The sequence below is a fragment of the Carcharodon carcharias genome, chromosome 2 (genome assembly GCF_017639515.1).
Source record: "Carcharodon carcharias isolate sCarCar2 chromosome 2, sCarCar2.pri, whole genome shotgun sequence".
Classification (NCBI taxonomy): Eukaryota; Metazoa; Chordata; class Chondrichthyes; order Lamniformes; family Lamnidae; genus Carcharodon; species Carcharodon carcharias.
Window position 1 is genome coordinate 133,308,398 of NC_054468.1, and position 17,088 is coordinate 133,325,485.

Genomic DNA, 17,088 nt, shown 5'->3' on the forward strand with positions numbered 1-17,088 from the left:
CTTTCGAGCAGACATCATGCTGAGCGGGCCTTAATTGGCCCATCCATGTAAAATGGTGGTGAGCCCCAAACCGGGGGCGTCGATCGGGAAGCCACCCGCCTCTGCCCACTCCCGCACATCCTCCCCATCGGTGGGGGGGAAATCCTGCTCTATGTTTTTTTTAATCTATTCATTCATGGGATGTGGGCATTTCTTTAATTGCCCTTTCTTGAACTGCTGTAGTCCATGTGGTGTAGGTACACCTACAGTGCTGTTAGAACGGTTACCAGGAGTGTTGTTAGGACTGTTGGTGTTGTTATGTTCTAAGACTAGTCATTTAGGAACCTAATAATCTATAGCATGGGAGTTCATATTCTATGCCTCTTCCCACACCCTGGCCACCACAGCAGTTTGCGAATTCGAATTATGCTTTTTACATTCTGGAAATTAAAAAGCTGCTGATAGTCTGATAGTTGTAAAAACCCAACTGGTTCATTTGGTATCCTTCAGGGAAGGCTACTAGTGACTCTAAAGCCACACTAATATAGGTGACTCTTAATGGCTCTCTGAAGTGCCTTCAGAAGCCACTATTGTATCAAACCTCGACAAAGAAAAAAATTGGGAAAGCTAAGAGATGCATGAGAGAGCATTGGTGGGTAGAATAAAGGAAAACCCAAAGGGTTTTTTTAAATATATAATGAGCAAGAGCATAACTAGGGAAAGAGTAGGGCCAATTAGGGACCATAGAGGTAATCTGTGTGTGGACCCAGAAAATGTGGGTGCAGTCCTCAATGAATACTTTGTATCAGTCTTCACAATGGAAAAGGATGACACAGGTATAGACATCAAGGTGGAGGACTGTGAAATATTGGAGGAAATTAACATAGAGAGAGAGGAGGTACCATTGGGTTTAGCAGCCTTAAAAGTAGATAAATCCACAGGCCTGGATGAGATGTATCCCAGGCTGTTGAGGGAGGCAAGGGAAGAGATATCAGAGGCCCTGGCAGTAATTTCCAAGTCATCTCTGGCCACAGATGAGGTGCCAGAGGCCTGGATGACTGCTAATGTTGTCCCATTATTTAAAAAGGGAGGAAGGGATGGTCCAGGAAATTACAGGCCAGTCAGTCTAACCTCAGTGGTGGGGAAGTTACTAGGAAGAATTCTGAGGGACAAAATATATCTGCACTTGAAGAGACATGGATTAATCAGGGATAGTCAGCATGGATTTGTTAAGGGAAGGTCGTGTTTGACAAATTTGGTCGAATTTTTTGAGGAGGCAACCAGGAATGTTGATGAGGGTGACGCATTTGATGTGGTCTACATGGACTTTTGCAAGGCTTTTGATAAGGTCCCTCATGGCAGACTGGTCAAGAAAGTAAGAGCCCATGGGATCCAAGGCAAAGTGGCACATTGGATCCAAAATTGGCTGGGAGGCAGGAAGCAGAGGGTGATGGTAGAGAGACGTTTCTGTGACTGGAAGTCTGTTTCCAGTGGGGTTCTGCCGGGCTCGGTGCTGGGCCCTTGTTGCTTGTGGTGTACATAATGACTTGGACTTAAATGCAGGGGTGTGATCAAGAAGTTCACGGATGACACGAAAATTGGTAGGGTGGTAAATAGTGAGGAGGATAGCCGTAAACTGCAGGAGGATATCAATGGACTGGTCAGGTGGGCAGAGCAATGGCAAATGGAATTCAATCCGGAAAAGTATGAGGTAATGCACTTGGGAGGGTTATCAAGGCAAGGGATTACACTATGAATGGTAGGACCCTGGAAAGTACTGAAGACACATATCCATAGATCCCTTAAGGTAGCAGGGCAGGTAGATGAGGTGGATAAGAAGACATATGAGATACTTGCCTTTATTAGCCGCAGCATAGAACACAAGGGCAGGGAGGTTATGCTGGAACTGTATAAAACACTGTTAGGCCACAACTGGAGTACTGCATGTGGTTCTAGTCGCCACATTATTGGAAGGATGTGATTGCACTGGAGAGGGTGCAGAGGAGATTTACCAAGATGCTGCCTGGGCTGGAGGGTCTGAGCTATAAGGAAAGATTGGATGGGCTGGGCATGTTTTCCATGGAGCAATGAAGGTTGAGAGGGGACCTGATAGAGGTGAAGATTATGAGGGACATAGATAGGATGGATAAGAAGGCACTTTTTCCATTACTGGAAGGGTCAATAACCAGACGGCATAGATTTAAGGTAAGAAATAGAAGGCTAAGAGGGGAGTTGAGGAGATATTTTTTCACCCAGAGGGTGGTGGGAGTCTGGAACTCACTGCCTGAAAGAGTAGTTGAGTCAGAAACTCTCATAACATTTAAGAAGTATTTAGATATCCACTTGTGTTGCCATAGCCTTCAGGGATATAGGCCAAATGCTGGAAAATGGGATTAGTGTAGTCAGATCTTTGTTGACTAGCACAGATACAATGGGCTGAATGGCCTCCTTCAGTGCTGTAAACATCCATGAGTCTATAAAGAAGAAGATGGCTCTTCACTCTCTCAAGGCAACCAGGGATGATCAATGTGATCTTGCTAGCAATGGTCACATACTGGGAATTAATTTTTAAAAGCAAAATTGCTGATCACGGTCATTAGAAATATATAAATTGGCATGCACTTAAATAGAGAATCAACATCAAAATCACTCCCTTCTGTCTGCCATCCTGAGTTCTAGATGCAATATGCAATATCCCCTGCATTAACATGTCTAAACCAAAATTCACAGCAGCACCCCCTGATGCACCATATATGTTGATTTATGGCACCGCTTTCCATCTCCAAAGTCTTAAATGTTGTCACTTCCCAAATTGGTGCCCAACTTTTCCTGAACTCTATGGTTGAGTCCCTTAAATCAGCTTTCTGCCCCGCCACAGTACCAAAATGACTCTATCGAAAGTCACAAATAACATCCTGTATGGGTGTGAAAAAGATAAACTATCATATCCTTCTTGACCTGTCTACAATTGGACACACCATCTTCTTCCAACTCCATTTCATCGTTGTCCAGCTGCATGGGACAGTATTATCTGGATTCATTCTTATTCTATTGTAGCCAGAGGATCACTGACAATGACTTCTCTTCCCACCCCTACACTGTTAACCTTTGTTGTTCCCCAAGGATCTGTCCCTGGCCCCCTCCTATTTCTCATGTACATGCTGACCCAGTCTTACCTCAACATCACCCCTCAATCCTTTCACAGCCTCAAAATTGTCAGACTGCTTGTCTGACATCTAGTACGACATGGGCAGAAATTTTTCCAGCTAAGTATTGGGAAAACCAAAGCCACTATCTTAATTCCCACCACAAACACCATTCCCCAGCACTGACTCACAACTGAGTCTAAACCTATCAATTTGCAACCTTAGTGTCATATTGGACACCAAAATGAGCTTCCAAACACACATCCACACGAAGACTGCCTACTTCCACCTCTGTAACATTGCCTAACTCCTGATACATCTATCTGCTGCTGAGACCTCCACCTATGCCTTTGTTACCTCTAGGCTTGACTATTCCAATACACATCTCACTGGCTTCCCACATTCTACCCTCCACCGTCCAAAGCTCGGCTGTTGATGTCCTAACTTGTATCATATCCCTTGATTGCTCTAATGCATTCCTCACCAGCCTCCCACATTCTATCATCTGCCATCCAAAACTTGGCTGCCATGTCCTAACCTGCATCAAGTCCCATTCACTCATCACCCTTGTATTCATTGACCTATATTGGGTCCTGGTTAAGGAACATCTGAATTTTCAGTTCTCATCCTTGTTTTCAAATCTGCCTATGGCCCTGCCCTTCCTCATGTCTGTAATCTCCTCCAGCCACACAACCCTCTAAGATATTTGCACTCATCTAATTTTGATCTCTTGACTGTCCTTGATTTTAATTGCATCATCATTGGTGGCCATGCTTCCAGCTGCCTAAGCCCTAAGCTCTGGGATTCCCTCCATACATCTCTTGACATCTCTACCTTTCTTTCCTCCTTTAGTACGCCCCTTAAAACCTACATCATAGGCCAAGCTTTTGCCTATCTGCCCTAATATCTTCCTAAACAAAAACAGAATTACCTGGGAAAACTCAGCAGGTCTGGCAGCATCGGCGGAGAAGAAAAGAGTTGACGTTTCGAGTCCTCATGACCCTTCCACAGAACTGAGTGAATATAAGGAGAGGGGTGAAATGACCCCTCTCCTTATATTCACTCAGTTCTGTGGAAGGGTCATGAGGACTCGAAACGTCAACTCTTCTTCTCCGCCGATGCTGCCAGACCTGCTGAGTTTTTCCAGGTAATTCTGTTTTTGTTTTGGATTTCCAGCATCCGCAGTTTTTTGTTTTTATCTAATATCTCCCTATGTAGCTCGTTATCAAGTTTGGTTTAGTAACACTACTGCGAAGTGCCTTGTGCAGTTTTCCTATGTTAATGGTGCTACATAAATACAAGTTGTTGTTAATGAAGATAAGCAATTGTGATTGATTTAATGGAGCTTTTGTGAACAAACACATTTCTCACAAAAAATGTGCAAAAGAGGTGTCTAGGCAAACATTATTTTGAAATCAGACACCAAAGTGTTTTACATAATGATATTCAAAGACAACACTCAAAATGAATTAATGCAAAATTTTGATGATTTAAAAGGTCATGATTAAAATGTTAAGAACTATATGCATTTTTCATAGGTACACAAATGACTACTGATCAATGTCAGGTGTTACACAAATATCAAGTTGGAACAACTGCAGCCATAGCAACACAGCACTAGCATCAATTTTTAACCTTAAATTTTCTGCCACCTTAAGAAGATAGTGACTCATGATGAAACGTAACTCTGCAGTTGCTGGCAGTTTTCTGATATCTTGTCTAACTAGCCATTCACCACAACTGATCTTCCAATAGTGAGTGTCGGCAGGGTATTTGTGAAGAGTGATCATGCCTAAACCTATTCTTTCTTCACCTGATGTCCACACATGCGTTTCCCATCAAGCATCATTGGGTACCAGTCAGGAACAGGGAATCCATCTGAATTTTTTCCCTTCCCTAGTGTGGTGACACTCAGGCCAATTCTTAAACTCTGACTGTGATTGACTAATTATATGAAGATTATGGATTTAACCCTGGGCCTTCTGTGTAATCAGTACTCACTAAGCCATTGGGATTTAAAAAAATGTTTAGTTAACAAAATGTTCACCTGATAAATAATGCCAAGCACTTTAAAGTATCCCCCCACCATTACAATAAAAGTGAATAAAAACATTAATGATGCATTACTCTGATGCAAGGATGCTTGCATGCCTAGGATCTGGGCAGATAATGAATAATTATCCACTGCTGAGAGATCCAATAACACAGATGGTCAAAGGCTTGTCAAACAGATGGTTTCGGGCGGAACCAATGTCACAGAAGGGAAAATAAACTGACAGTCAGTTCACTTTCTCCTCTTCCTCCATAAGCTGAGAAACAATGGTAACAGAGTGAATAGCACAGTAGCAAACAGTATTAACACTCAGTAGCATTGAGTAAATTGATCCAAATTCAAATACTCCTACTCCACTGAGCTCACAATCCCAGGTGCCCCCAAGGCCTTCCAAAAAGGGGAAAGGGGATATGATCACCAGGTTTGTGCTTTGTGCCTCTTCTGAAGAGTGGAATTGATGAAGGGATACAAATTGGTTGTCTGCCTCCAAAAACACACACAGTACATCACTCAGTAAGACTTCCATAGGAAGGAGGGAATTGAGAAATGTCATATATTCAAACCAAAATGGAACGACTTCCCTTCAGGCATGAGCAGTGAGATAATAGAGAGGAGAAAGAAACATGATTAACAACATATGCTAACTTTGGTTCAGTTGGAAGTAATCTTGCTTCTGAGGCAGAAGGTTCAGGATTCAATTTCCACTCTAGAGACTTGAGTACAATGTCCTGTCCCTAGTGTAGTGTAGTATTGCGGGACTGCTACACTGTTGAAGTTCTGTCTTTTGATGAGATGTTTATCTGATCCCTCATCTTCCCTTCCAGATGGATGGAAAAGATTCCATGGCACTTTTTCTAAGAAAAGCAGGGGAACTCTTCCTGATGTCCTGGCCAATATCTATTCTGAGCCAACTTCAGAGGCAGATTATCAATTGTTGTTGTTTATGGGACATTACTGTGTGCAAAATTGGTTGTTGTGGTTCCAACATTATAACATTGACTACACTTGGAAAATGCCTAATTGGCTGTAAAGTGTTTGGGAGCATCCTGAGTTTGTGAAAGTAGCTATATAAATGCAAGTTCTCTCTTTAGCAATTTAAGAGACTAGAAAACATAAATGGAAAAGAAAATATACTTTATGTGAAATAAACATTCAGTGGTATTAAGCTTCTATTTACCTGGATGTATTTTCAACCTACATTGCAATGCAATATATTAGTATTCTAAAAGATACCTCTACATCAAAAGATATCCTGTGCCATGAACCTGAAATGTCCATGCTTGTGCAGATGATCTAATGCTCCATCCAATAAATGAAGCTGTCAATGTAAGCTGCGAAGCCCTAATGTATAATGATTATTGAAGGTAAGTAGGTGTATCTTGATTCCTACTATGCCTTTTGCAGATCAAACGCTGAATAAAAGCCCAATTAATTGCATTTTACAGTCATTTACTCAAGAAGGAAGGAATACAGTTTCAGTTTTCGCCTCCATGGTAACTGCTTGTGCTTCTCCATCGTTCCTCTGTTCATCTGCAGTAGAAAAAAAATTATGCAAAATTTGTCAGATGCATTAACTTAGTGAAATGCAAAGTGCTTTGGGTTTTAAATTTGGCACTCAAGATGATAGTTTTTTTGGTCTTAGAACTTGGTGTTTGCATTCAGCCTAGGACAGGCACAGTGCATAGCTAAACTTTTTCTACGTTGCTTCGAGTATGTGCCTCAAACATCAACTAAGATGAGCATGTTATATTACACAAATGGATTATTAAACCTTTTGAAAATTTCAACATAGCAGCTAAATGATTATTGGCAGACTGGTCAGAAAAATAAAAGCCCATGGTTCCAAGGGAAAGTAGCAAGTTGGATCTAAAATTGGCTCAATGACAGGAAGCACAGAGTCTGGAGAATGTTTCCAGTGAGGTTCTGCAGGGCTCTGTACTAGGTCCCTTGCTTTTTGTGGTACCTATCAATGATTTAGACTTAAATGTAAGGGACATAATTAATAAGGTTGCAGATGATACTAAAATTATCCATGTGATTGATAGTGAGGAAGAAAGCCATACTCTGCAGGAAGAAATAAGTGGATTGACAAAGTGGGCAGAAAAGTGGCAAATAGAATTCAATGGTGAACTTTAGATGCAAGGTAAGATTCAATAGACTGGGGTTCTATTTGGAACAGGGGTGGCCAAGGGGAGATTTAATAAGGTGCATAAAATTGAGGTGCCTAGATAGAGTGGTTAGGAAGGACTTATTTCCCTTAGCCAAGAGGTCAATAACCAGCGGTCATAAATTTAAAGGAAATTGTAAAAGGATTAGTGGGGAGTTGAGGAGAAATCATTTCACCCAGGGGCTGGTAGGGGTCTGGAACTCACTGCCTAAAAGGATGGTGGATACAGAAAACCTCTTCACATTTAAAAAGTACTTAGATATACACTAAAGTGCCATAACATAAAGGCTACAGACCAAAAACTGGAAAGTGGAATTAGGTTAGATAGAATTTTTTGATTGGCACAGATACAATGAGCTGAATGTTTTCCTTTTAAAATTCCGTAAATTTCTATAATTAGGAGGGCATGATTAGCTTTCTTTATACACTGAATAAATCCTCCGGTAAGATATCACATTGACCTGTATGGCCAAGCATTGTAAAACTTTTAGAAGTTGATCTTTTACTCACTCAACCCTATTTCCTGCCCCCAATTTTGAACTGGATAAATTAAGCCATTATGTATTTTGCCGGGTAAAACCAAATTCAACCTGGATAGATGGGTGAAAGGTGTTTTTCATGAATGTTAAGAATCCCAAGCGTGGGAAAGTGCATTCCCCAGTGTCCAGTTGAAATAACGTCAAAGTCCAAAGCTGCTGTCACATTGGGCACTTATAACTATTTTGCTGGTCAGTTTTGTCTAGAGAGCACATAAGAATAAATTGAATGATATACAGCAAAACTACTCTGGAGACCCTACTGTTAGATTTTAGATAGGTTTTCATAATTATATGGAGAGTGTCTACAGTGCAGCTGTGCATGCTAAAGCTGTACAAGAAATGATTGCTGGTATCACTGAAAAGCTGAAGGGAAATCTTCCACTCCATCCTACTGCATAGTAATCAACATATACAAAAAGAAAAGATATGCAAAGACATTAAATGAGTGACCTTATATAATTTAGTAACCAATTATGTTTGTCTGTCTCTTATAACTTCTACCTAAATGTTGCAAAGAGGAGCAACATGTAGCAAACTTGCTTTGGATGACTTGAGCACTTTACAGCTGCAATTTCAAAAAGCATGTCCTTGCCTGTGAGAGAGCTGACAAAATGCTTGTTTACCATTCCTCACAATGCCACATTTCCTCCTGTTTCATCAATGAATCACCGGATAGCAGCAAGCTTGGGCTTTTAGTATATGGTGACAGCAAATTTACATTGGATACTGTTCCATCTGTGCTGCTTCATTGTTAATTTGTGTGCACACATGGACACCTCAACCATCATCCCATCTGACAGATGAGACGTTCAACGGAGGCCTCCTGCTCCTTCTCAGGTGAATGTAAAAGATATTGCTGCACTATTTCAAAGAAGAGCAAGAGAGACCTCAGTAGTGTTTTGATTAATATTTATCATTTAACCAAAATCACACAAGAAAAAAGGTTTATCTGGTCATTTATTTCAATGCTGCCTGTGCACAAAATTGGCTGTCGTATTTAATACATTACAACAATGAATACAATTCAGAAATACTTAGTTATGAAGTGCCTTGGGATCTTATGAGATCTTGAAATGCATTTTATAAATTCAAATTCTTTATTTGCATTCACCCACCCACACACACACACACAGTCACGGGTAATCAATACATTGTTTTTATTCTTTCATGGGATGTGGGTGTCTCCGGCTAGGCCAACATTTATTGCCCATCCCTAATTGCTCTTGAGGAGGTGGTGATGAGCCGCCTTCTTGAACTGCTGCAGCCCCTGTGATATAGGCACACCTACAGTGCTGTTAGGAAGGGAGTTCCAGGATTTTGACCCAGCAACAGTGAAGGAACAGCGATATAGTTCCAAGTCAGGATGGTGCGTGGTTGGAAGGGAACTTTCAGGTGGTGGTGTTCCCATGCAGGAGGAGTTGTGAACGGTGCTGAACATTGTGCAATCAGCAAACATCCCCACTTGACCTTAGATTGAAGGGAAGGTCATTGATGAAGCAGCTGACGATGTTTAGGCTGAGGACTCTACCCTGAGAAACTCCTGCAGCAATGTCCCAGGGCTGAGATGATTGACCTCCAGAAACCACAACCATCTTCCTTTGTGCTAGGCATGACTCCAACCAGCGGAGAGTTTTACCTAATTCCATTGACCCCAGTTTTGCTAGGGCTCCTTGATGCCACACTCGGTCAAATGCTGCCTTGATGTCAAGGGCAGTCACACTTGCCTCACCTTTTGAGTTCAGCTTTTTCGTCCATGTTTGAACCAAGACTGTAATGAGGCCAGGAGCTGAGTGGCCCTGGCAGAACCGAAACTGAGTGTCTGTGAGCAGGTTATTGTTGTGTAAGTGCCTCTTGATAGCACCGTCAATGACACCTTCCATCACGTTGCTGAGTAGACTGATGGGGCGATAATTGGCCGTGTTGGATTTATCCTGCTTTTGGTGACACAAGCCTGTTAACTGTGAACGTATTAAATTTTAGAAACTGAAAAAGATCTATTTGGCTCAAAAAATTCTGCCTTTTCCTGGCTGATTTCAATGCTATCTTCTCACCATATCCCTTTATCTCATTCTCCAGAAATATGTCTTATTTTCCCTATTTATACTATTTACATCTCTGGCTTTCAATGGTAATATGCCATTTATTGTGAAATTGTTCCATATGAATTCCTTGTTTTCTCATAATTTATAACATTTTGTCATAACCTTTGAACTTTTAGTCAATGTGAGCAATTTGTTTTAGATCAGCTTTACCAGACTTTGCCATAATTTTCAAAGCCTCTGTTAGGCCACCTTAAAATTGCCTGTTTTCCAACAGAAATGAGGCTAATTTCCTTGGTTTTTATAACTTAAAAACTTAATTGTGCCACGCTGCACCCTCTTCTGGGTGGCATTATTGTTTCAATGATATAGTGACTGATACCGTATCAGGCCTGATACAGCTACAGTGTCACTTCTTTTGACTTGCATTCTGTTTGTCTTCTAATGCACCCCAAAATCTCTTTTTTTTTCATATCTCTGGCATACATTTGCCTCACGATTTTAATTACTTTCAAACAATAACTATCTTAATTCTTTCCTGATCAGCGTGCTGCATGACTGTTCATTCAGCACATACTCCCTAGCCTGGACTAGTAAGATAGCCTGGTAAATATTGAATATTTTACTACATTGAAATGCACTTACTATATACTGGTGCAGTTTCCTAAAAGATCCAAATCTCCCAGGACCATTTTACTATTTGTCTTTTAAAGTTATGTGAATCATTTATATATACTTGATACTTTTCATTGGCAAAGGTATAGAATATAAAAGTAAGGATATAATGTTGGAATTGTATAAACCACTGGTGAGGCCACAACTGGAGAATTGTGTGCAATTCTAGTCACCACATTACAGGAAGGACGTAATAACTCTGGAGAGAGTGCAGAGGGGGTTTACAAGAATGTTGCCAGGGTTAGAAAAGTGTAGCTACGAGGTGAGATTGGATAGATTGGGGTTATTTTCCTTAGAACAAACAAGGCTGAGAGGTGACTTGATTGAGGTGTACAAAATTATGAGAGGAATAGATAGAGTGGACAGGATGAAATTGTTTCCCTCGATGGAGAATTCTAGAACCAGTGGACATAGATTCAAGATAAGTGGCAGAAGGTGTAGGGGGGGCATGAGGAAGAACTTTTTTTAAGCAGGGGGTAGTGGGTGTCTGGAATTCACTGCCCAAGTTGGTGGTAGAGGCAGAAACTCTAAACTCTTTTAAAAAGTATCTGGATCTGCAACTTAAGCGCTGTAAGCTGCAGGGCTATGGGCCGTGTGTAGGAAGGTGGGATTAGAAAGGGCACCTGGGTGTCCTTGTCTGGCATGGACAAGATGATCCAAATGGCCTCCTTCTGTGCTGTAACTTTCCTATGGTTCTATGGTTCTCTGTAAAAGGGGCCTTCGAGAAGGAATCTCAAGTGACAATTATAACATCAATACAGCTTGAAAAGTTTGTATTTATGGCTTCCCTACGTTTCCTATTTTAAATCCCTTTTCTAACCACACTTCTCAGGAACAGGGGAATTGCTAAATAAAAACCAAGATTGTCACATAATACAACAATAATAGAGTTGTGGACTTATCATGGCAGTCAATCCCTGTTAATTAGGTTACAATGAACCTGGACGTGACATGAGGAAACCCCTCGTGGTGGGGAGTTTTGGAAACCATAGGTCCTAAGTCAACTGTTCCTCCCAAGCATACTACACTTGCTACATACTATGGGCTGAATTTTGCTGTTGGTGAGCAGTGGGTGGGGCCCGCTCGCCGACACTTAAAATGACACGGGTAACGTCGGGCGGAACCCCCGACGGCATCCCGCCCCATTTAAATTTTCAGGAAGGTGGGCCCGCAGCAAAATCAGCTGTGCACCCGCCGACCTGTCAATGGCCATTTGAGGCCATTGACAAGATCAATTAAACAATTAAAGGACCTGCCCGTCCAACGTTAAGGTTGGCGGACAGGCCAGGAGCCCCGGCGGGAACTAGAAAAAACATGAAACCTCATCCACCGGCCAGATGAGGTTTCATGCAGGGTTTTAAAAAGTTTAATAAAGTTTAAGTGTAATTAATTAACATGTCCCATCTCATGTGACATGAGGGGGACACGTTAAGGATTTTTTTTTCTATTTTTGATATTTTTAAAACTGTCAACGATCTCCCTGAGGCAGCACTTAGCCTCAGGGAGATGTGCGCTCTTTCGTGCGCATGTGTGAAAGAGTGCACTATCGCTTTTGGTGAATACTCCCGCCCACACAGGAAGCGCATAGCACTTCCTGCCGGATGTCATGCTGGGCGGGTCTTAATTGGCTCGCTCACGTAAAATGGCGGCGGGGCCCGCTTCTCCAGAGGGGATCGGATCCCCGCCCGCCTGAGATGGGGTTGGGCCCGCCCGCCCGACAGGCAGAAAATTCTGCCCTAAGTCTCAATTTACTTATATACTGTATCCGAAAGAGTTGATTTCTGAAAGAAATCCAAGACTGAAATTTATTTCTTTTTTTGAAAAAATATACTTTATTCATAAAATATCTGGAAGAACATTCCAAAACATTTCTAAATCACCATCACAAAAGTACAATCAGATTCAAGTTTAATACATAGATCACAAGGTGCATCAATACAATCAAAGAATATTACAATCATCTCAATATGGTCAATGCAGACAATCAGACAATGGTATTGGAGTTATCCACATACATTATATTGCACTTTGAGGTGCTTCAATACAATTATAATACAATTAGTATTCACTGCAGACATTCATTTTGAGCTGTACAATCTGAGGGGCTCTCAACAGTTCCCAGCCCCTCGGTGCACTGTGGCAGAAAGGTCTTAGACAGCGATCCTTCCCCATTGCGCCTTTGCGGCGGCTGCCCCAAGCTTTAGTGCGTCCCTCAGCATGTAGTCCTGGACCTTGGAATGTGCCAGTCTGCAATACTCGGTCGGGGATAACTCTTCCTGCTGGAAAACCAACAGGTTTCGGGCAGACCAAAGAGCGTCTTTCACCGAATTGATGATCCTCCAGCTGCAGTTGATGTTTGTCTCGGTGTGTGTCCCTGGGAACAGCCCATAGAGCACAGAGTCCTGTGTCACAGAACTGCTCGGGATGAACCTCGAGAGAAACCACTGCATCTCTCTCCAGACCTTCTTTGCAAAGGCACAATCCACAGGGAGGTGACTCCTGGCGTGTAGGAAGGATCTGACGGGGAGGGCCTTTCTCATCACCAGCCAAGCTACATATTGGTGCTTGTTGGAAAGTTCTGGCGATGAGGCATTCTGCCAAATGACTTTGACAGTCTGCTCGGGGAACCATCCCATCCTCTCCTTTTCCCGCAGGGCCTCTCTGACCACTGCCTGATGGACTTGTGGTCAAAGGTGTTTCTCTACATAAATTTTCCCACGAGGGACAGGTGGTACGGCACGGTCCAACTACTTGGAGCGTTCCGTGGCAGCATGGCCAGACCCATCCTTCGCAACACCGGGGACAGGTAGAACCTCAGCACGTAGTGACACTTGGTGTTTGCGTACTGAGGGTCTACGCCCAGCTTGATGCAGCCGCACACAAGGTGGCCATCGGTATGAGGGCGATGTTGGCATGTTTTTTCCTGCTTTATCTAGAGGATTGTACATCGTGTCCCTGCGGACACGATCCATTTTCGACCTCCAGATAAAGTGGAAGATGGCTCGGGTGATCGCCACCACACAGGAGTCTGGAATGGGCCATACCTGCATCATGTACAGCAACAGCGAGAGTGCCTCACACCTGATGACCAGGTTCTTACCCGCAATGGAGAGGGAGCATCGCTCCCACATGCCCAGTTTCCTTTTCACGTTGGACACTCGCTCCTTCCAGTTTCTAACGCATGCCCTGGTCCCTCCGAACCATATCCCCAGCACCTTCAGGCCATCAGCCCTGACAGTGGAGGGGACAAAGGATCAGTCAGCCCATGTCCCAAAGAACATGGCCTCGCTCTTCCCACGATTCACCTTGGCTCCCGATGCCAGTTTGAACTGGTCGCAGATGTGGATCAGTCTGTGGACCGACAGGGGATCCGAGCAGAAAGCGGCGACATCATCCATGTACAGGGAGGCTTTGATCTGAGTGCCTCCACTGCCTGGGATCGTCGCTCCTCTTATGCCCGGATTCTGCCTTATGGACTCAGCAAAGGGTTCTATGCAACACACGAAAAGAACAGGCGAGAGAGGGCAGCCCTGCCTGACTCTAGATTTAAGAGGAAAGCTATCTGATTCCCACCCACTGATTGAGACTGCACTACTGATGTTAATGTAGAGCAGTTGGATCCAATTGCGAATTCCCTCCCCAAACCCCATTTTGGAGAGCACATCCACCATGTAGGTGTGCGATATTCTGTCAAAGGCCTTCTCCTGATCCAGGCTGATGAGGCAGGTATCCACACCCCTGTCCTGTACATAGGCAATCGTATCCCTGAGCAGCGCGAGGCTGTCAGAGATCTTCCTGCCCGGCACAGTGCAGGTCTGGTCAGGGTGGATCACCAATTCCAGAGCGGATTTGACCCGATTGGCGATGACCTTGGACAGAATCTTATAGTCCACGTTTATCAGTGAAATGGGTCGCCAATTTCTAATTTCCTCCCTTTCCCCCTTGTGCTTGTAGATGAGGGGGGATGATGCCTTTCCTCATGGATTCTGACATACTGCTGGCCAGGAGCATACTCTCGTACACTTCTAGCAGGTCTGGACCAATCCAGTCCCACAGAGCTGAATAGAACTCCGCCGGCAAGCCGTCGCTTCCGGGAGTTTTACTCTTCTCAAAGGACTCAAGGGCCTCAGTCAGTTCGTCAAGAGTTAGTGGTTTGTCCAGATTCTCCCATGTACTGTCATCTAAGACCTCCGTGATAGAGGACAGGAAGGACTGGGAGGCCGTGCTGTCTGTGGGCTTCACGTCATACAATCCGGCATAAAAGGATTTGCTGATCCTCAAAATGTTGGACTGTGATGACTTTACCGAGCCATCTTCTTCCTTCAGGCTGCTGATCACAGAGCTCTCTCTGTGTACCTTTTGGAAGAAGAAACGTGAGCACGTCTCATCCTGCTCCACGGAGCGGACTCTGGAACGGAAGATGATCTTGGAGGCCTCCGAGGCAAAGAGCAAGGCTTGCTGGCTCTTCACCTCTTGGAGTTCCTCCTTGACATCGACCCCCATTGACTGCAGCCGGTGCAGATTCTGCATGTTTTTCTGGAGTCGGGACATTTCCCTCTGTTCCTTTCTAGCTTTCTGGGCGCTTTTGAGGATGAAAAACCTCTTGATGTTTCCCTTGATCCCACCAGTGTGTCAGGGACTCAAAGAGGGGTTTCACAGTTCTCCAACCTTTGTAATCCCTCTTGAGCTCCTCAATGTTCTATGGGGGTCAGCAGTTGCAAGTTTAGCTTCCATGTCCCCCTGCCCAACCTCTGGTCTTCCTCTAAGTGACAGTCAGCCAGTAGGAGACAGTGGTCAGAAAAAAACAGCGGCTTGATGTCGGTGGATCTGACTGCAAACGAACAGGACACAAACAGGGAGTCTATCCTGGAACGTATGGACCCATCTGGCCGTGACCAGGTGTATCTACGCTGCGCGCCGTCTGCAGGGTTGCTGAAGACGTCGTGCAGCTTGGGATCCTTAACTGTTTCCATCAGGGATCTGGATGTAGCATCCAGTCTGCTGTCGGCCCTGCAGGATCGTCCAGCCACATCGATGATGCAGTTGAAGTCACCGCCCAGAATGACCGGCCTGGAGGTCGCCAGCAGTAGTGGGAGCTGCTGAAAAACCTCCAGCCACTCGGCCTTTTGTGCTGGGGCGTAGAAGTTAATTAACCGGAGTGGAGAATTCTTATACATTACGTCTGCTACGAGGAGGCGCCCGCCCACCACCTCCTTAACCTGGGAGACGGTGAAGCCGCCTCCCCGCAGCAGAATCCCCAGGCCGGAGGAACGAGAGTCATTTCCTCCCGACCAGATCGATGGCCCATGGGACCACCATCGTGACCATTGCCTGTAGGAGCTGAGGTGCGGTATCGCACACTCCTGTAGAAACAACAGGTCAGCTTTGACCTTGGCAAGGTAGTCCAAGGTTGCAACACATCGTGCAGTAGATTTAATGCTATGCACATTTATGGATACAATCTTTACACCCATTTTAAAGCATTTAGTCTCTTACGAAACCTGTTGTCTATGACAGTTCCAGACCTTTGGTCTGCTCCTGCATACCCATAGTGTTCACAAATTGCCTCACTTTGGATGGGCTGAGGAAACTGTCCTGAACCTTCCCATTGGAGATGTTCCACTCAGGTGGCATCTGGGGGTCCGTGCAGAGAGCGGGGTTTGAAATGTCCTCTGTTGGAGAAGCTTCTCCAAACCTCTCCCCCTCTGGGTTATTGCTGCTCCCGGCTTCCCGGAGCTGGGGTGCGCTAAGCGCCTCACTGCTCCCAGATTCTTGGGGCTGTGGTACACTGGCCTCTTCAGGTTTTGGGCAAAGTTGGGGTGTGCTGGTCTCCTCATTGTCTCCAATGTTCTGGAGCTTGGGTGTCTCGTGCTCCAACTCCCTAGAGCTTTGCCGCTTCTTCTGTCGGTGCCGCCCTTGCACTTCTTCGTCCGAAGAGCTGCTGCTCTTGTTATCCGTGTCGGATGGGAGACACCTCTTGCCACTTGTCTGGGAAGTGGCTTGGTCCCTTCTTAGCCCCTTCTTCCTTTTGGCTCTCTTCACCAGCTGCCACTCTCCCTGCTGATTTTCCTCTCCTTCCTCCTCCTCCGTTGATTCGCTTTCCTGAGGAGTGGGAGGTTCAGGGGGCAGTGCTGTTGATTGGCTGTCTGCTGCCTCAATCTTTTCCTCCACCTTGTCTCTCTCTGTGTCCTCCTTTGTCCCGATGTTTTCCCTGGGGGCCATGGTGGTTGGAGTGTTGCAAGTGTCCTTAGTACTAGTGACACAAAGCATTTCCTCTGCTTCCCCCTTGTTGGCTTTGGCTGCCTGTGCATAAGTGCAGCAGCGTTTGGGGCAGGTCCTGTAGAGGTGACCTGCCTCGCCACACAGGTTGCAGCACTTAGTCTGTTTGCAGTCCTTTGTCTGGTGCCCTTCCTGTTTGCAGTTCTTGCAGAGGACGGTGCTGCAGTTGGCTGCCACATGACCAGACTTACCGAATGAGCAACAAAGTTTG

The 17,088-nt window shown here is 44.6% G+C and overlaps 1 protein-coding gene across 1 annotated transcript in view; it reads right to left on the minus strand.

Moving 5' to 3' along the window:
* Positions 1-4,439: 4,439 nt before the first annotated feature.
* LOC121289986 (protein SPEC3-like) overlaps positions 4,440-17,088 on the minus strand; it is a 37,035-nt gene continuing 24,386 nt past the window's right edge. The window contains exon 3 of the mRNA XM_041210077.1: positions 4,440-6,708. Within this exon, the coding sequence (XP_041066011.1) occupies positions 6,632-6,708 (77 nt within the window). The 3' untranslated portion in view covers positions 4,440-6,631. The remainder of the gene's footprint in view (positions 6,709-17,088) is intronic.